The sequence below is a fragment of the Pongo abelii genome, chromosome 1 (assembly GCF_028885655.2).
Source record: "Pongo abelii isolate AG06213 chromosome 1, NHGRI_mPonAbe1-v2.0_pri, whole genome shotgun sequence".
NCBI lineage: Eukaryota > Metazoa > Chordata > Mammalia > Primates > Hominidae > Pongo > Pongo abelii.
The window spans coordinates 5,722,369-5,743,908 of record NC_071985.2 but is presented as its reverse complement, the minus strand read 5'-3'; the positions used below and the strand labels follow the sequence as shown (position 1 = coordinate 5,743,908).

At 38.0% G+C, this 21,540-nt stretch overlaps 1 protein-coding gene across 4 annotated transcripts in view; it reads left to right on the top strand.

Moving 5' to 3' along the window:
- The window catches only part of SDCCAG8 (SHH signaling and ciliogenesis regulator SDCCAG8), a 265,497-nt gene that overhangs the window by 115,880 nt on the left and 128,077 nt on the right, over positions 1–21,540 (top strand). For all 4 annotated transcript variants that reach the window (XM_054550178.2, XM_054550173.2, XM_009247821.4 and 1 more), the window contains exon 13: positions 5,678–5,820. In XM_054550178.2, the coding sequence (XP_054406153.1) occupies positions 5,678–5,820 (143 nt within the window). The remainder of the gene's footprint in view (positions 1–5,677; positions 5,821–21,540) is intronic.

Here is a 21,540-nt window from a genome sequence, read left to right as displayed (position 1 = left end):
AATGCTTCTTACATTTATATGTGTGTGTGTCTCTGAATTGTGATTTAAAATGGATTTTTTACTATGGATCTTGGCCAAAAAAATGTTTGAAAGCAACTGCATAATTTATTGTACGATGTGGTGAAGGCAGTGAAGTCAGAAGATCTGGTTCAAGGCTTGAGTGTACTGCTTTAGACAATTTTCAATGTCTTCGACCCAAAATTTGTTATATGTATAAACAGAGATACCTGCCCTGTATGTTTCATGCAGTTGTTTCAAAGATCAAATAAAATTCTAAGGTGATGTATAGTTGTAACACTCCTTATTCCTTTCAAGTAATAATTTTATATTGACAAAACTCAGTGGCTTGCGCCAACAATCATGTATGTTTATATTTATAAGTCTGCAGGTCAGGTAAGCTTTGGCTGATCTGTGCTCTATTTGACTGGGTGTTTCTGCTTCAGATTGTGGGTTGTGCATTGTCTGGGCTACGGTTGGAGTTTGGGTCTTATCTCCATGTATTCTTTCTGTGGTCTAAGCTGAAGGGGCAGTGGCTACCCAGTGCATACACTTCTCATGGTTAATCACCACAACATGAGCTAAACATAAACATATTTATGATTTTTGCTTACATTATAGCCATGCAAATTCCACTGGCCAAATGAAATTATATGGCTAAGCCCAAAGTCCCTGGGGAGACATAATATATTCCACTTTCAGTGGAAGGGAGATGGGAGTGAATATTTGCTGAACAACAGTCTAAATAAACTATCATATTACCCCAAAACTTATTAAACCCATATGTTTATTAACTGCCTCATTCTTAAATATAAAAGGATAGCCAAGTGTTATCCTGTATTTGAGGAAAACCTACAACATAATGGAGAGTCCAAATCAGACAAACAAGAAAGGAACATGGAGGAAACTGAGGCAACATATAATAAGCAAAGGAAAACATTTAAATACTGTATATTCTAATAGGTAAAATATTATATTCATAGATTAAAATTAGCATGCTATGTAAATAAGTGTCAATAAAAACAAGAAATAGCTCATAGAAATACAAAATGGGTAGAAAATTTTCTTAACGTTCAAAATGAGGTGTCATCAGTCAAAGAAATCTTCCAGAAGTTACAATCAGAAGACAGAGATGGAAAATATAAGAAAATGAGATAATCAATCCAACAACTAATGTCCTGAAGCTAAAGTGTATGGCATTAAAATATTTTAAAATAGTAGAAGAAAACATCCTCAAACTGAAAAAAATAAGCCTTCAGATTGAAAAGGACTCACTGAAAACTCCGCACAAGGAATGAAAAACAGCTCCATTCCAAGATTCAGCATTGCAAAATTTCAAAATGACAAGGAAAAAGAGATGACTGTAAAAGTTTCCAGAAAGAAAAAAATGTAAATCATAGACCAAATACCAAGAATCAGAATGGCCTAGGGTTTTTCAGTTGTGCTATTAGGATCTAGAAGACAGTGGAATAGTTCTTAAAAATCCTGAATGAAAACTAATTTCAAAATAGAGTTTTATACCCAGCCAAACAATCAAGTGTATGCATACAATAATAGCATTTTCAGGCACGCGAATACTCGAAAATGTGTTTTTCGTGTACCTTTTCTTATTAAAGCTACCTGGAGATTGTACTTCGACCAAAAAAGGGAATAAATTGAGAAACATGATGACTTATGACAGAGAAAACAGAGAACTCTAAAAGAGGATAGGGAAGGCTTGACACAATGTAGAGATCAACCAGGCCATCCATAAGGTGCCAAGAAGGATATATCCAGGAAAAAAATTCTTAAAAGAACATACACTTTATCTAATATGTGTGGTTATTTAAAAAAATATTATTGATGGTTGTTTAACAGATATGTTTGAATATTTGGGGGAAAATGTCAGTTATCTAGAAAAACAAACTATTAAAAAACTAGACAATTCTAGAAATAATAAAATGATACATAAGAAAATTAATCTAAACAAGATAATGCTTGTCTCAGCAGTGAGCAAATTTTTCATAATCATTATAATGTAAATGAACTACTGACTAATGCTTTAACCAAAATCATTATATGGGAGCATGAGGTGGGTATGTAGGGTGGGTTGTGCGAGACCTAAATTGTCACCCTTCTTCACATAAGGAAGGTCTAATATTGAAAACTTAAGAAATAGCAGTATAAGTTTGTCTTTTAAAAATATGAAGATAAACATCAGAAGAACTAATGGTGTGTGCCATTGGAGATTAGGTTTCAAATCGGGGAGGTAGACCATGGGCCCTGCTGCTCCTTGTTATGAGCCATTTAATACTATATGACTTAAATTAGGTGCATTACTTTGATGGGCAAATTTAATCAACAATAAAAAGAAAGTTAACATATGCCCATGATTAAGAAAAAAACTTCCTACAGTGTGGAAGGATGTAAATGAACAGCATCAAGTCTCCCCTTTTCCAAATTCGATCCCCAGTACTGTTTTCTTGCAGTGACCACTTTTAACAGTTTCTACTTTGAGTTTTTCTGGTGGTTATAGTCATGACTTGAAAGATACCCTTTGATAAGGTGTAAAGCTATCTGGACCTGCCTTTGCCCAGTTAGCCAAAAGATGGCCACATCAAACTGCACTGTAGACATGCAGGTTAATAGTGTGCTTTGAGAGTAATGTACAATTGGCCTATGGCTGTTGTTGGTCTTTCATCCCCAAGCTACTATATACGGCCAGGGAAGCAGCCCTGACCTAGTTGGGTGAGGCAAAGGGTTATCCTGCCAGTGGGAGCATGGCATTTCTGGCAAGAGATTTCTCTTCTAACGGTTGGACTTGGTGCCATGGCAGATTTTCCTGACTCAGGGAGTAGGTGTTGAGCCCTGGTCCAGCTGGTTAGATTATTTGTTGATTTTGATTATCTGCACCAATAAGCTCTTTTGCTGGCATGGATAATCAGAAGCAGGCAGTAATTTTCCATCTTCCTAACAAAAATGCATTTCACATTTTGAAATTACAATAGATGAAGTTTTATTCAGTTTTCACCAAAATACTGCTTTATTGAGAAGGGGGAAGTTTTATGAATTAAATTGAGAACTCTTTAGAGATAGTCATATATTCTTAGGTGGGTCATTTTTTCTTGTCACTTTGCTGTTCTTGAAAGACAGAGGGAAAAATCAGTAATAATGATATTCGCTGTCTTGTATTCAGCTTTTACTATGTGCTAGGCACTCTGCTAAGTATTCCTAGCCTAATTTAATCTTCACAACAGCTTTAGAAGCTTGTTATCACTCTGATTTTGGAAGGAAGAAACTGTATAATAGTCTAATGACTTGTCCAAGGTCACAGAAAAGTGCCAGAGCTGTGTCTGGAGGCCTGATTTGTGTTGGCTGTTAGACCCATGTTCTTTACCTCTGTGTTTGGACTGTCTTGCAGTGCAACCCTTGACTTTTTATTACATGAGGAAAAGAAAGCAGCTAATTTATACTTAAAACCTAATTACCAGTGTAAGGTACATATGTTGTTACTGTTGCATAGTGCTTACAAAAATTGTATCCTTTCTTTTTAAAAAAGTTTGGAATTTTATACATTTTCTGTTACTGTCATTCTTTTGTCTTCTCTCAATTCAAAATTCCGGAGTCATCTTTGGTCTTCCGATTCCTCTCCTTTTATTTCCATAAAATCACCATTTTCTCTTTATATTTCTGTTTTAAGTCGCTCCACTCCTCATGTCTGGAATACTGCAGTTATCTTTTCATGGTCTCCCTTCCGCCATCCTTTGCCACCTTAAACTGATTGTGCACATCCATGCAGTTTTCTCAAGCTCAACCTCTGTCGTACTGCATATCTGTTTAAACCATTAATGTCACCCTGTTATCTATAAGAAAAATGGAGCGTTATTAATCTACAGTTAAAGAGCTTTCATAATGTGATCTAAAGTATCACTCCAGAGCTTTCGTGCCCTTACTTCTTTCTCACTTTTCTTGCTCATGCTAATATATCCCTCATCTGGCTACTGAGGCATGAATTTTCTCCATAACTCAGTTGGTGTTTTTATATGCTTTGCATTTTGATAGTCTTCTTGTGTATATATGTCTCATTTACCCAGATGAATTATTAACTACTGAGTTGAGAGATGGGAACTCTGAATTCATCATATTATGTAGTATAGTTTCTTACATATAGGGCTGTGTAAGAAAATTAATGAATAAATTTTTGAAGTTTTAAAGTTAACATATAATTCCAATTCTGTATTTCTTTGCTTTTGTTAATTTTATAAATGTTAAACAATACAAATTTAATAGTCTTTATTATTTTTATCTCTTTAATTATATTTAATTATGAAATTGGAAATATATGGGTATAACTTTAATAACACAATATTTTAAAGAAATAAGTCAGTTTAACTTAGTATTCCAATTTGAAAAATACAGAAAATCTACACTGAATGAAAATGATACAATTATTTCATAGTTTTTCAAATAAGCCAATATTTGAGAACTGTACTAAGTTATTATATTGTTGGTTAATGTATGGTTTTGATGGAGATAAACTGAATATTTATACTGTTATGAATACAAGAAAAAATGTAAATGAATTATTTAATTTATCCTCCATGATGTATCAAAGGTAGTTGGAGATTGTTCAGAATATTGAATAAGGACATGAGGAAATTTGGAAGTTTATTTAAATACTAAATTTAAATCCCTCTACTTACACATGATTTTGTTTTCCAAAAGGATGTTGCAATTTTTTCTGTATCAAATTTGCTTCTTGCTTTTTGCTGAATTTGAAAATGTTTCTGCCCTTTCTTTTTTTTTCTTGTTTTAATAGCCTAAATATTTTTAAAGGTTCATCTTTTATTTTCTTTGGCTTAATTTTACAGATGTTCTATTGATAAATAAATATTTCTACTTTAGTATATAAATTATTTAAAATTGTGGCCTATATAAGGTATTTTTGCTTTGAAATATTTGAGTTTCAGTAAGATAAGGATAATTTCATCCTGAAACCAAAAAATAAACCTTCAGAAATTTTATATATTCATATTTATTAGTCTTAAAGTGTTCTTGTTGACTTTTTAAATTGCAAATTTAAATGGAAATATTATTTTAGCTCAGAAATCTCATACACTCTCAACGCTTAAATTTCTCATGCTGTTTTTTTTTCCTGGAGTATTTTTTCCAAGTAATATTGAACATCATAATCATGCCATTTTTTACACCTCACATTTTTCTAAAATATCTCTTAAATTATTTATTTTACCTTTAATTTGGGTTTCGAAACACCCAAATGAAGCCATACATTTATCTTTTAGAATCAAAAGTACATACTTGATGTAAATCACTACATGTGTCTGATTGAATCTCACACAAAAATGTCACATTTTAAAGGTAGTGGCATTTTAAGTAAATATTACTTTTTAAAGGGAACGACTCTTAGCATGAAAGTGCAATTATCCACTTTGACTACTCTCATTTAATCATTTCATTTTTAAAATTAGATTTCAGATTTCATTTTACAATCCACAATAAAACCTCATTCATGTGCATTTTTGGATGTGCTAATTCCTTTTGTCATAAAATGGAAGCTAGCCTAAATTTTCTAATAATTTTTTATCACATTGAAATTCATGGCAAAAAATAAAAATGAGCTAATTTTGAATTCAAGTGCATGTATTTATATGGATGCTTTTCCCCCTTCTCTCTACCTAAGGAAATAGAGAAATTGAGAATAGAACTGGGTGAAAGCAAACAACACTTGGAACAGGAGCAGCAGAAGGCAGCCCGGGCCAGAGAGGAGTGCCTGAGACTAACAGAACTGCTGGGCGAATCCGAGCACCAACTGCACCTCACCAGGTACTCCCTAATCCCATTATGCGCCATAGCACCGATTTCATTCCACTGATTTTTGCCACAGGCTTCCAAACAGTTGTTAGAGTTAGTCTTAGTCATTCAATTCACACATAGCTTTCAGGCATATTAAGAAAAGTGGAGATGTGGTAAGCAAAACACCCAGACATGTGAATGATAAGTGTGGCAGGGAATTACTGATAGATTACAAAACCTTTCATCTACAATGCTCAAATATTTAGGTGATTCTCTATCAATATAAGCAAAATGACATATTTCTCCTACCACCACTACTACCTCTTCTGCTAATTCTACGTCTAATAAAAATCTTGAACTGAAGGATGTGAGGAATTTATTTAGGAAAATAATAAAATACTGTCAATGGTGAGAGAGACAAAGTAAATAAATTGTAAGATGCAAATTGAAATGGAACTGATACGAAATAAGGAATCTGCATCCTAAGGAGGTGTAAAATTTCAAGATGAAATAGATTGGCACTGCTCATGTTCAAATCATTATTATAACCAGGCTTACACCACCGAGGTTTCAAATTACTTCATTTCCATCATGAGATTTTGTGATGTGATCATCATTGTCATCAACTTTAGTAAGTATGTAGCTCGGCCCTAAATTACAGTAAGACTCTTTAGGTTGTAAGCATTGTGAATTTGCTGCATTGGAAACACACACACACACACACACACACACACATAAATACACACATAGAAAGAAAAATTCAAAAGAGAAAGTAGATATTTCACTTTATCATATGTGGTTTCTTTTCACTTTGAGTTTTATTATGATTTTTCAGTGTTCACATCAAGCCTTTGGGGTTGCTCAGTTCTTAGAGTTTTTCAGTTTTTAGAGAGAACTTTGTTTAAATAAACATGTAAGTTTATGATATTTGGTTTGGTTTATAAATTAGAAAAACATTGGTCTTCCAATCATAGTAATATGTTGAATTTAAACTATGAAAGGGGACTGATCCCTTTTACATTAAATATGACAATGTAATTCTGAGCACGGTATGCTAACAGATGGAGAAAAGCACCACTTGAACAGCCTGCATTTGGAGAAAAAAAATATTCTAGAGGTTGGTGAACCTCCCAAAGTTTTGGGTGAGTGTTAAGATGCCTCTGGTTCTGTTAAAATCAAACCTTGTATAAAACATTTTGTTATGATAATATTCCAAATGATTTGACATCTTCCCTTTTAAACAATAAAAGAAAGAGGAAAGAAAGAGAAAGCAAAGAAAGAAAATAAATTATTAATACATGTATGGTATCTAGAAAAAAATCCTAATAGATGGAACACATATATGAGAAAAAAATTGCTTAATATTGCAGAATAATAACTGTTCTTTTAATGCTCATTTAAAGTATTGTCATTGTAGAACTGAGAACATAACGTTAGCATAATTCCTGTGGTTATTTAATCTTAGAAGTTTCAGAATTTAGCTTCATCATGGTAATGTTAATAGTTTTTCTTTTCTCTCAGACTTCTATTCAGAACCAACCATTTGTGTGCTAAGCACTGCTAAACCTCAGAAATAGGACAGCTTTTAACGTCTCAGTGTGGCTGAGCTTCAGTAAATAAATATTAATGCTGGTTTTGCCCCTTTTGCCATTCTGTCTTATTCAGAGAGTTAATTTCTGAAGTCAAAGTCCGTAGAGAGGTTTCCCGTGTAGTATCAATTTGTAGTGTTTGACAAGATCAATTTCTTGCAAGTAGAGCATATTAAGATGCAGCAACTGCTGAAAATGGACGAGTGGTAACTAATTCCTTTGTTCTTAAGAAAAACGGTTTTGCTTGGTTCCATAGAAAGCTTTTTTTTGTTGAGCTTTATTTAAACCAATTCTACTAAAATTTAAACGTAGTTTTACAGGAAATAAAAATTATTTTCTAAGTGCGGTACTCTTTTGTAAGCATTTTATGCTTAGTCTATGTTCATGTTTTATAAAATCCACATTCATAAATTTAAAGATGACAATTAGAAATGCAAGGAACTGTGTATATCTCCCCTTTGCACTGACAATGTGATTTGGTTGTTGGGCTATTTCTGATATATAGTACTTTTTTGTTTTTTCGGTTTTTTTTTTTTTGAGTTTGCCACCCCTCACCATGCTTTATTGATTCAGTATACTCAGGTGTATGACTGAGAAATGTTGTGTCGTTCTTTTTCAGTGTAGATCAGCTGAAATACATAACTCCCACACAGATAACACCTTACCACACAGTCTCAACTTAAACACTTCAAATGGCATATTCTAAACAAAGTTTAAAATTGAATATGAAAACCATGTTTAAAGTAATGATGAAATAAGGATCCAAATCTTTAGAGGCAAAGAAAATTTAAAAACTGTAGTAGAAATCTGTACATCAACCTAAAAGAAAAATAGCCTACCACTTTTTTGGTGTTTCTCCGTATTGGATTTTAAAACAGTAAATAGAGGCCAGGCGCAGTGCTCACACCTGTAATTCCAACACTGTGGGAGGCCAAGACAGGGGAATCACTTGAGGCTAAGAGTTCGTGATCATCCTGAGCAACACAATGAGACCCCATCTCTACAAAAAAAACAAAAAATATTAGTCAGGCATGGTGGTGCACCTATAGACCCAGCAATTAGGAGGCTGAGGATGGAGGATCACTTGAGCCCTGAGGTTCAAGGCTGCTGTGAGCTGTGATTGCGCCGCTACACTCCAACTTGGGTGACAGAGTAAGACCCTGTCTCAAAAAAAAATAAAATAAAATAAAAGGAAAATAGACATTTAGCACTAGTTCAAGGACCCAAATGGGTGAGTGTAACTTTCACTTAGTCAACAAATATTTATTGAGCACCTACTATCTTTTAAGTACTTTGCTTGGTCCTAGGCATAGAGAGAAAAAATAAAACTCAGTTTCTACCCTTAGATTGCTCATACTCTGATAAAGAAGCCACATCTGTATATGCAAATATAATAGAGTGTGACAACAGTGCAATGATGAAAGTGATGATTACCACAGGAGCACATAGGGAGGGGGATTGACCCATTCTACACCAGAGGTGAAGGTGATAGTCAAAGAAAGCTGATATCGGGGAAAGCTGACAGTGAAAAGGGATAGTCAGGGAGGTGGAGATATTTGGCAGCAATCTTGATTAGTGAGTTCATGAGTAAGAATTCTGAAAGTGGAAGAAAGTGGGTTGGGTACCCCAGGTAGAGATACCAATATATACAGAGACATAAAGATGGGAGAAAACAGAAACTCTACTATCAGATTAGGTGTTTGGTAGGAGATAAGACTGGAAAGGGGAGCAGGGACCAGCAGAAGAGCCTTATGGGCCATCTCCGGAGTTTCACCCATTCTGAGTTACTCTTAATGCATTTTAGGCAGGGGCATCAACATGATTGACTTTCTGGATTGGGAGCTTGACTCAGACAGCACTGTGGAAAGTGAGCTTTGAGAGTTGATCTAGGAGACAGGAAGACCAGTTAGCCCAAGGTCAGCAATTGCAACCCATGGGTCAAGTCTGACCCATCATCTGTTTTTGTGTGACCATTAGCTAAGAATGGTTTTTATATTTTTAAGTGGATAAAAAAAAGGGAAAACAATATTTTTTGACACATAAAGATTATACATCCATAAATAAAGTTTTATTGGAAAACACTACCATTATCCTTCATTTATTATGTATGGCACGATCACACTTGAGTTGAATATGGTCCTCAAAGCCTAAAATATCTACTATCTGTCCCTTTACAGAAAAAGTGTACCAACTCTTCAGGAGGCTGTTTAGTTCAAGTAAGAAGTCAAGAGGGCTGGAATAATGACAGATTCAAATATGTGTTTAAAGAAGGTAATTGAAGAGCTTTGTGAAAAATGGATGGGTTGAGAAGAGATGACTGGCAGGGACCCCAATTAGAATATAAGCACCATAGTCCAGGGGGAGAGTAATGAAGCCCTTGGCTGTGGCTGTCTCGTGAAGTGGAAAGGAAGTAGCATCTTCAGGGGGTGTTTGGAGTCATGAATAAGAGAGGACACAATTAAAGGTAACTGTAAGTTTTCTAGCCCAAGTTGACTAGAGGATCTGTTAAGCCAACTGAGGAACTTAAAAGAGGTAGCAGAGGAAAAGAATACTTTTCATTGTGCAACCCCAGTGGAGATGTCCAATGTTGGCTTGGTGTGAGGAGAAAGGTCGTGACTAGAGGCTTAGATCTGGATCCCCTTTTACATAAAGCTATTCGTTGTAGCTAAGGGAGTGGTTAAAAGCACATAGAAAGGATCATGTTTTAAAGTACAGTGGAAGAACAGCCACCAGCCAATAAGACTGAAATGGGGTCTTCGGATATATAAGAAAAGAATAAAGAAGAATGATTCAAAGAGTATTTTCAGGGGGCGGTAACAATTAAAACCATATGCTTTTCTTAGGGGAGGTCCCCAGACAGCCTAGGATTGAAGAAACCTGAATTATAGTATCTTCTGTAGGCATTCACTCCAGGCATTCTTTGCAACTTTTGACAAATTACTTAACTCTTTGGGCCTGCTTATGTACCTATAAAATGAGGTGAGACTAGATGATTTATAAGTTTCCTTCTAGTTCTGATAATCAATGATTCTAATAATGATTTAAGACAACCCATTATTAAGTTCCTATTTCTGGACCTTAGGCATTTAAATTGCTTGGATGATCTTTTGTTTAAGGTATTTCCTTAGTTTGAACTTCAGAAAGTTCATTGAAATGACCCTCGGACCCACCACTTAAATTCTTTGTAACTTAGGTTCTGCTGACCTCTCACAAAGGTTATCAAAATTGTCTCAACACCCTTCCAGTCTCTTTTGCTGACCATTGCCCAGTGAATATTCATAAGCCTCTGCCTTGACTCTGTTGCTATACTCTGAAAACCTTCCATGGTGCCACTCTATTAGAGAAAGGCAAATGACAGCATGGCATGTGAGGTCATCCTGATAGGCTCTCAACCTTCCAGTCTTATTTCATCCAAGATGAAACCCTCTTACCTGCTGATTTCCAGACAAATGTCAGTACACACAGCTCCCCTTTTCCCCTCCATTTGCTGTTCTCTATATCTAGAATACCCCTCTGACCTTCTCTAGCTCTATTATAATCTTACCTTCTTACCAAGGTCTCCCTGAAATCCTGATTTTTCTACCTAGGCCTCCCCGTTGATTCTTGTCAGAAGGGAGCACTTCTCCCCTTGAATCCTTCTTCCCGCTTTGAGCTGATGGCATTTGAGTAAATGAATTACTCAAAGGAGGAAAAAGCAAAATCTGGGGGAAAAAAAGAATTAATATTTGGAAGTTTTTTGTGTACTTGCGATTTTTTGCTTCTGGATTGTGTTATTCTTCAAGTAGGAGGAGAGGTCTTATCAGTATTATATTTCTCAGAGCCCCTAGCTCATCACTTTGCGAAGAGTTGGAGCTCAATAAGTCATTAATAAAAATGGTGACTATATTCCAAATGTGTGACTTTCTTTCAAGCTCAGTACTGCTATACAAATAAATATCTTCTCACATATATCAGAGTACAAAGTATAAGAAGGAGATAAGGCTAAAATTTTTTATTGGTAATTTTACTTGTCCCTATGATACTATATTATGATTTTGTAATCACTTTTTTTAATTTTTAACTTTGTGTAAATATATATGTTTAAGCATATCAGAATCAAATGATAATCATTCTAACAATGCAAGTAGGTTTAGTAAAGTGCACCAGGCCTCTCACTTACATGTACGTGTTTAAAAACCACACACACACACACACACACACACACACTCTTAAACTAGAGATCCCCATAATTAAAAGATGACAGTGGAAGCCATGTACTGTGGTGCACACCTGCAGGCCCAGATACTTGGGAGGCTGAGGTAGGAGGGTCGCTTGAGCCCAGGAGTTCAAGGCCAGCCTGGGTAACATAGCATGACCACATCTCTGTGGGGAAAAAAAAAAAATGACAAGTGTTTGAAACAGGTGCCTCGTAAGCATGTTCACTAAACTTGTCTAGCCTAGCATGTATGAAAACAAAGCAAGGCTGCTTTCTTCCAGTTATTACTGTTAATATTATTCAAACAACTTCTTCCTTTTCCATAACAGACTTTCAGGTACATTTAAAAATGTTCGTCCATTTATTCACCCATTCTACATGGAGCATTTTCTGTCATAAGACACTGTGCTAGGGATGATGGGAGATAGAAAGATAAAGTGGCCTCAGCTGCTGCCCTTCAGAAGCTTACAGGCTAGCGGGGAAGAGAAGAAAATACATGAGTAGATCGGGTGTGGTGGCTCACGCCTGTAATCCCAGGACTTTGGGAGGCTGAGGCGGGCAGGTCACTTGAGCCCCAGGAGTTTGAGACCAGCCTGGGCAACGTGGCGAAACCCCATCTCCACAAAAAATACAAACATTAGCTGGGCATGGTGGTGCACGCCTGTAGTCCCAGCTGCTCTGGAGGCTGAGGTGGGAGGATGGCTTAAGCCCAGGAGGTCAAGGCTGCAGTGAGCTGTGATGGCACCGCTGCACTCCAGCCTGGGCAACAGAGCAAGACCCTTGTCTCTAAAATTAAAGAAAAAGAAAATACACATGTAGTTGGTAAGATAAATGATAAGATCCAGAAGGGAGGTTCTAGAAAAGGATTACAGGGAGAGAGACAGATTACTTCTTACTGATTTTGGTAGGATTTGGATGTAGGAAAATGGGAATGAAGGGCATTCCGTGTAGGGGAACCGATGGTATTTGGGAGGTGCGCATGTATGCATAAGAGTAAGTTAAATACAGTACACACAACGATCAAACAGACACCTAACAAGTATCACCTCGGAGGTTAAGAATATATTCATCTTAGGCCAGGCGCAGTGGCTCACGCCTGTAATCCCAGCAGTTTGGCAGGCTGAGGCGAGCGGATCACCTGAGGTCAGGAGTTCGAGACCAGCCTGACCAACATGGAGAAACCCTGTCTGTACTAAAAATACAAAATTAGCCAGGCATGGTGGTGCAAGCCTGTAATCCCAGTTACTCGGGAGGCCGAGGCTTGAGAATCACTTGAGCCCAGGAGGCAGAGGTTGCAGTGAGCTGAGTTTGCACTATTGCACTCCAGACTGGGCAACAAGAGTGAAACTCCATCTCAAAAACAACAACAACAACAACAACAACATATTCATCTTAGTATCTGCGTGGTACCATGCTACATGTAGCAGCTCTTTAAAAAATAATAGAGTTGTAGCTAACAGCAGTGGCTAACATTTGCTGAGCCCCTGCTGTTCCAGGAACCAAGCTGAGAGCTTCTCATATAATCCTACCAATAGCTCTATAAGGTACAGACTCTTATTTTCTCTAATTTGCAGCTGAGGCAGCTAAGGCACAGAGAAGGAAAGCAGTCATCTAAGGTTACACAGCTGATATGTTATCGAAGCAGGTTTTGAACCCCAGTAAGTTGCCTGCAAAGCTTGTACCCTTATCCATTAAGCTGTAATTCTATGTAAATTACTAGATAAATGGATTAATGCAGTTGTTCTGAAAAAGACAACTTAGAAAATCAGTAACATGAATTTATAATATAAATAAATGTTAGCTGCTTCCGGCCGGGCGCGGTGGCTCACGCCTGTAATCCCAGCACTTTGGGAGGCCAAGACGGGCGGATCACAAGGTCGGGAGATCAAGACCATCCTGGCTAACGTGGTGAAAACCTGTCTCCAGTAAAAATACAAAAAATTAGCTGGGTGTGATGGCACGCGTCCGTAGTCCCAGCTACTCAGGAGGCTGAGGCAGGAGAATCTCTTGAACCTGGGAAGTGGAGGTTGCAGTAAGCCGAGATTGCGCCACTGCACTCCTGCCTGGGTGACAGAGCGAGACTCCGTCTCAAAAAAGAAAGAAAGCCAGAGAGAGAGAAAGAAAGAAAGAAAGAAAGAAAAGAAGTGTTAGCTGCTCCCTTATGCATGACACGTGACGGTGAATTTTGGCTTGAATTTTTCCTAAGAAACATAGCTTCCTTTGGCCCATTATTTGCCATTGTCATTTAAACATATTATAATGCAATTGTCATTCTCCTTTACTTACTTACTTAATTTTCACCCAAGAAGAAAGAGAGGCTTTTATTAAAAAGTAGAAATTTTTCAAGTATTTATTTTTGACATGTCCAAATATCTGTAAAGAGCTATAGGTATCACCTCGGAGGTTAAGAATATATTCATCTTAGGCCAGGCACGGTGGCTTATGCTGCTCATATGACTACCATTTACACACACGTGGTTGGGTTAACTTACGATATGGCTGAATAAAGCAACCACTTCTTACCGTTTATGTGATTCTTATTAACTGCTTACTGAGACATTCTTTTCCATACCTTTTGCCCATGTACTGAAACACATTTTTTTAAATACTGCATTTTTTTTTCTTGTATCTGATCTTGAGGGGAACTACTGCAGGAAGCTTTCTTTTGTTTATTATCCAGAGAATTTAGAACTCGGATTGCCCTAAGTACAAAACCTTAAAAATTCTTATTTCTCCTTTTACATAAATGATCTTTTTAATAATATGTATGTACTTCAAAGAATTTCTCAGAGCAGGAATCTAAGTGAGAGTCTACCAAACAGGTATTATACTGTGACCTACTTTTGTGATCCAAATGGGAAGATCTGACCTGTGACCTAGAGAGACAGCAACTTGACCTATAGGATTTGTGTCTTTTTGCAAGTGAGAAAAAGGTACAGCAGAGCAGTCACTAGGTTAACCTGTTATGTTGGATAGATCATGTGGGGAGAGTGATAGAGGCTGCCTTTCCAGGGCTTTCAGTTTCCACATATAACTAGTACAGATACTTTTTTTGTTTCTTTAATTTGAAGCAAGTCTTGCTCTGTTGCCCAGCCTGCAGTGTAGTGGTGTGCTCTCGGCTCACTACAACCTCTGCCTCCCGGGTCCAAGCAATTCTCGTGTCTCAGCCTCCCAGGTAGCTGGGATTACAGGTAGGCACCACCATGCCTGGCTAATTTTTGTATTTTTAGTAGAGATGGGGTTTCACCATGTTGGCCAGACTGGTCTCAAACTCCTGACCTCTGGCGATCTGCCTGCCTTAGCCTCCCAAAGTGCTAGGATTACAGGTGTGAGCCACTGTGCCCAGCCTCTAGTGCAGATATTTTCTTGAAGTAAATTGTTTGACCTCCCAGCCTATCAATACAAGTCAGGACTTTTTGGGTGAACTGAAATCCAAAAAGGAGAAATTGATAAATGTTTATAACCAGACCATGTACAATCCAGGTGCAGCTGGCCTCAGGGTTTCCTGGAGCCAGCATGCTATCATATTCTAACTTTCCAGAACAGGGCTCAATTTCTGTCTGAATTTTGCTAATTCTTTCAGATTCTTTCATACCATGAAGTAAAACATCTTTCATTCTGAAACTGATGATAAAGGAAATACCCTTGATTTCAACTGTAAGAATGTGACTTCCTAGCTCCTTCACTTCCAATTTCAAAACCTTTGGTTAGGATCACCCTTGGGCACACACATGCACTTTTGGGTGCTGTGGCTGGTAGCCTCTTCAGAACCACATGGAATAAGGGAAGAAAGTTGCACTAAGTAAGGGGAGGTGCTCTTAGTAGGAGAAGGGTGTCAGGGATCCTGGGTGAGTAAAACACCAAGTATCTGCACTGTTGCCCTTGTTGTCTTTTTAAAAATATAATCCCCGGTCAGGTGCCGTGGCTCACGCCTGTAATCCCAGCACTTTGGGAGGCCAAGGTGGGAAGATCACTTGAGGCCAGGAGGTCAAGACCAGTCTGAGCAACATAATGAGACCCCAGCTTTACCAAAAAAAAAAAAAAAAAAAATTAAAAAATTAGCCAGGCATGGTGGTGCATGCCTGTAGTCCTAGCTATTTGGAAGGCTACATGGTGGTGCGTGCCTGAGTCCTGGCTGCTTGGGAGGCTACGTGGTGGTGCATGCCTGAGTCCTAGCTGTTTGGGAGGCTACATGGTGGTGCATGCCTGTAGACCTGGCTATTTGGGAGGCTACATGGTGGTGCGTGCCTGAGTCATGGCTACTTGGGAAGACTACTTGAGCCTCGGAGTTTAAGGCTACAGTGAGCTTTGATTGCCGTCACACTCCAGCCTGGGCGACAGAGCGAGACTCTGTCCCAAAAAAAAAAAAAAAATAATAAAGAATAATAATAATAAATAAAAATGCAAGCCCTGATTTTTCCTCTAAGAAATGGTTTCAAGTGGAGAGAGGGGAGTGAAGAGCACATTTTTGTCCATGTATGTTGGAAAATGATATTCGCCATTGTCAACATGTGATAAGTCCAAAGAGGCATCATCAGTTCTTCACAACAACAGGGTCTCTTTGTTGTTTTACTTAGAAAACTCTTAGAATATAAAAAGAAAGAAGCACAGCTAAATCTCTAGCATGCACATGTATTGTGCTTGGTCTCTGCATAGTGCTGTTCCAGCTGTGGCCCATGATGGCTGCCTGTTATTGTCTATGACAAGATAAGTACCGAAATCTATAGAAGTATTTGGCAAATTTTATATCAATTTTAAATTGTCACAATTTTCAAGCGCATGATCAATGAGCATTTTTGGGGGGGTATCTTTTAAATTTTTTTCTAGTAATTCGTTTTTATTGTGTTTTGAAAAACTATTTGCAAAAGATTAGAAATTAAAACAAATATTCTGATCATTTACCATAAGAAGCTTGAGATGCTATGCTTCTTTCTCACTGCTTCCAGCAAGCCTAAGAAAAAACAGTCCTTTATAGATGAGGAAGCCAAGCCTCAGAAGATAAAGCTTGAGGTTGGGCATCCAGGAGGGAGGATAGTAGGCAGGGGATGAAGGGCAAAAGCTTGTTTCAGACTGAGACAGAAATACTTTTGGTGTTGTAAAATCTCAGCACCCAGACCAGGAACCAGGTCTCTTTTATCTCTGTGCCCCCAGCACCAAGTTAGGCACTGAGTGTTTAGCAGGTTTTCTATAAACATTGAATAAAGTTCCCTTTGCTCTTTATTATTGGGAAAATTTAAAAAAAAAGTTGGGGGGAACTCATCTTAAGATAACAACAAGCTGAGGTCAAAAAGCCAAACTCATTGTCTGTTTATTTGAAGAGGATATTATAACATTGATGTATATTCTTGCTATTTTACAGTGAACTTTATCTTTTTTTTCCTCCTGAGTTTTATTCAAGAATTTTTAGCCTAAAGTTTCCATTTCAAAGTTAAGCTCATTTTTTTCTTGTACTCCTTTCATGAATAAATTAAGCAGAGAATGTGTCAAAAATAATTTTAAATGGATATATGTGCAACCAACATCTTCAAGGCTTGAAATAGATGGCCTTGGTGCTGTTTTAAATTGCGTCCTCTTTTCCTTCCCCCACCCAGTATCAGAGAAAACAGGCTGTCAGAGAGCCAGGAAAGAAAAGGCATTTCATTTTGCTCTGGTGGACACCACACTGCCTGAGCTTGCTCTGCTCCACCTGTTTGAAGGGCTCAGAACCCTGGTCTCAGTGTGGCCCGGGGCGGGAGAGGTTCGAAAGTCAGGCACTGCCAGGAAATGTGTGTTTGCAGGTTCTACTTAACGTTCCCTGGCTCGCTCCTCTCAGTTCTGTGAAGCCCAAATGTGAATGCAATGAAAATCTCCACTGGGGATGCACTCGTCTCCCCTGCTACATAGGCCCACAGCCTGGAGCATGGTGGCAGCGGCAGCCAACTCATTTCCTGAAGAAGCCTAGAGGAAACCGAGAATGTATTGCCCACACCACTTGCCTGACTCAACAACAATGAGCATCAGGTTCAATGAAAATAGGAAAGAAAAAGCAAAACATAGAATTGTTCTCATAGTAGCCCTAAGCCAGAGTGTGTCTCTAAAAGAAAGTTCTGCTCTCCAATATTATTTTTAAAGTAAAAGGAATATAACAAAAGCCCATCACCTTGATGTTTAATTTCTTCTGGTAAATTTCTAAAATTAATTAACATTCTTTTATATATATTTTTAGAGGCACAGTCTTGCTGTATCGCCCAGCCTGGCTTCAAACTCCTGGGCTCAAGCGGAACTCCCGCCTGAGCCTTTCAAGTAGCTGGGATGGCATGTGTGTGCCACTGGGCCCGCCTTTGATATTTAGTTTCTTCTTAAACACCTCCTCCTAGTGAATGTGTTCTTTACATCAAGTTATTAGGCATTACTCCCTTGTTATTTAATGTTTCTGTGATACTCACAAAGTACATGGTGATTTGTTGATTGATAAATCTTGGAATTAAAGCTCATTTTAAGGATCCTGAGCAAGTAAGAGGCTTGGGAAATATTCAGTCTGCTCAGTGCCCTCTCCCAAGCCATGTCTCATGGGAGACCAGGGCCCACTTCAAGTAAACACATTTTTATTATGTGGCAACTCTGTTAGAGTCGCCAAGCAAAGGATGCAGTCAATCTTGGGAGCTCAGAGTAGGCACCAAACAGGTCAGAAAATGTTTGGAAGCAGCTTGCCATCTAGCTGAGCTAAGACTGTGCTCCGCCTTGGCTCTGTGTGGCCTCTCCCCAGCAGGCAGGGTCACCTGTGATAGGGCTGAGCATCTCCTGCCTTGACCAAGCCATGGGGGGTAGGGAGGGAGAGCTACAGGCTGCTTGGGTTTCAGAATATCAAAGGGGTTCCTTCCCCAGGGTGGGCACCAGTGAATAAGCAGGGTATCCCTTTGACACCTTTCCTGTATCTAACTTCAAGAAGCCTATTCCTGACCAGGAGATTTACCAAAAGAATGAACCTAGTGTTGAGGATATAACCATTAGAACCATATGAACAAAAGAGGTAAACAAAATAAAGAGCAAGTCACTATCGGAATGTATGCAGGAGGTGGGGGTGGTAGGCGGTCAAGGTGAAGCACTCAGAGTGGGTTTGGGCAGTGGTTTGGGCAGTGTTCCAGATTTGCCCTTTGCCCAGTAGCTCATCTGAAGTGTGGTTCACCAGGCTGGACGTTGCTTGAGCTTGACACTTGTCCTAGTTCTATTTCTGATTATTTTTTGTCACCTTGGGGAAAATCCCCTATTGTACTTGATTTCCTACAGACCTTAACTGTGATTTTATGAGGATATATATATGAGTATGCAAAATCATTTTAACTCATTCAGTGTTTTGTAAATCTGAAGCTTATCTATTCAGGCACTCCAATGATTTTAATATGAGTTCAGGTAAAATAAATTAATGAGTAGTCAGTGTATTGATCAGTCTAGAAAACTTTAGAGCAATTAAGGGCATGACCACCTGACTGAAGCTCTTTATGGCAAGGCTATTTGGGGCACAGAGTAATATATTGTTCTTTCTACATCTTAAATATATTGTCTACATCTAACTTATTGTTCTTTCTACATCTTAAATGATCCTCTTTGTCTTTAGAGGGCAAACTATCTTGCCATTCATGATATCAACTCTTTGTCAAAACAATGTCTAATGGAAGCAGCTCTGTGCCCTAGGGGCTCTGTAAGTTGTGCTTTGTTGCACTGATGGCAGTTGTCTATTCTTAGCCTATTTCCGAAGTCAGGCATTTATTCGGAATCATTCACTATTGAATTAGTTAACAATGTTTGGTTTGAGGAAAGATGATAATGATATGAAGGAATGATAAAATCCATCTACAGTGAAAATCGAGCCCAGATCAGAACTGTGGAGGAACCCAAATTCAGATCCTGCACTCAAACTGATTTGCACAAAGAATTATCTGTTAAAAGTGGGAAAAAGATGGCAGCATGAGACAACTCATGTAACTAATAAACTTTTTAGATGCTGTTTCATATGTTTGCTTTTCATTAAATGCAGGAATGGTTGGGACTATGTTGTTGTGATTCAGTCAACATTTATTCCTCTCTGTTTTTCATATACAAAGGCTGAGGGATGCCAGAAAATAAACTGTTAACGGAGAATTAACTTCTTTGGCATGCTTTCATACTTATCTTCCAAATTAAAGAAAATGAAATGGGCAGAAACAGAGTGTAGATTACCTCCTTTTTGTCAAAAATGGTGGGAATTTGAAAATTAATAATAAAAAAGGGAACAGATGCAGTAACATGCCAGAGGGAGATTAATGTGGAGAGTAAAATCTGTGAGCAACAAAACTGAAGCAAACTGAATCAGTGGGAGGTGGTTGTACAATCAAAATCAGGATAAAAGAGAAATTACAAACAACCCTGCACTTGTCAAAGTAGTAGTAATGAAATCCTGACTCTGCCAGCAGTGAGAACCTGTGTTAGCACTTTGGGGTAAGGATGGTAGCCGGGTGCCAGGTAGGAGGGCAGTGTTAGGTTGCTGGGCAGCAGCCATCTTGTGTAGAACAGATGGCACCGAAAGCTGGCAGGGGAGGGGCTCCTTAGCAGAACTAATCAGACAGTAACAGATAGGGCAGCTGGGAAGACTGACCACAGAGAGGGAGTCTGCGGGGTAGCCGAGTGCCATGATGTTTGCAGTGGTGTGCCCATTGGTCTGAGATAAGACCTTGCAATGTCTTTCCCATCTACAGAAGAACTGAAACTTTGTTCAAAAAGGAAAATTGAGTTGAATTATGTCAAACTTGGAGGGTGGGGGTGGGCATTGGGGTAGTGACTGAGAAAGGCAGAATTGTCCATCTCTGAATTTGTCCTGTGAGTTTTCAGTCCCAGCTACCATGGAACCTTGATTTTTGCTGTTTGTATGGTTCTGCCAATCTAACGTATACAGTGTAGCACATGGGATGATCACTTTATACATTTTATGCATCAAAGAGTTTGCAGTATCAAGGCTATAGTTAAAATTAGAAAAGATTTTTTTGATATGCTTTCTACCACATATGTCTTTCACAAAATGAAAAACTAAAAACAACCATGTGATACAGGCATTTCTACTTAATAATTTTTCATAAGCTCATTTAAGCTGTGTTTGATTCAGAGTCACTTGCCCTTCTTTTTTCCCCCATGTAACTGTGGGTTGAACATCAAAATATAAGCATAATTCAGAGCCAAAAACCTTAAAACAAAAATCAAACCAACTCGTTCTGCAAATAAAAGAGAAAACTGACCTGTTAAAATTTGATAACTTATTAAGGAGTCGTGGTTCTTGAAGTATAGAGTTGGGACGTTTGTATTAAAATGACGACTTTAACAAAGAAACCCAGATCTCCTACATCTGCTTTTGAACTTGTCTATTTATTTTTTTGCAGAAGGTTTATAGCTTGGCTCAATTTATTCATTTTGGAGGGGGAGGGGGAAACATTACAGGATTTGAAATAGGTGGTATAACATAGCCATATGCTATTTATGCAGCAGTTTCTGCAATAAATCTAATTTGGTGCTGTCAAAAAATTAGACTTATTTGATATAGCAGCACATTAGTAAATGATTGTGGCAGATTTAAAGTTGTCATTTAGTCTCTTCTTACTCTTAACAGAATCTCGCAAATTCATTTTCCCCCTTGATCAACTCTATGAAAATATCCCAGTTCTTTGTCCTGCAGCCCTGAAAATATTTCCACATCTGAAAGAAGGTCTTGCCTTAAGGTAATTGAGGAAGGGGGTGGAAAAATGAATATCCTCTGTCGTTAAAAGACTTCATAAATATATAGGCAGAAAAAAAAATAAACCAGAGAAAATTACAGTATTTTCATCATTTGCAGTTCTTAGAAAAACGGAACTGCAAGTCTCATTCAGAATGTAGATAAATTAAGGTCAGTTCTTTATTAAGGAGTTTAAATATTTTACCTTCCATCCTACGTCCATATGCTGTTTTAGGAAAACTGATATT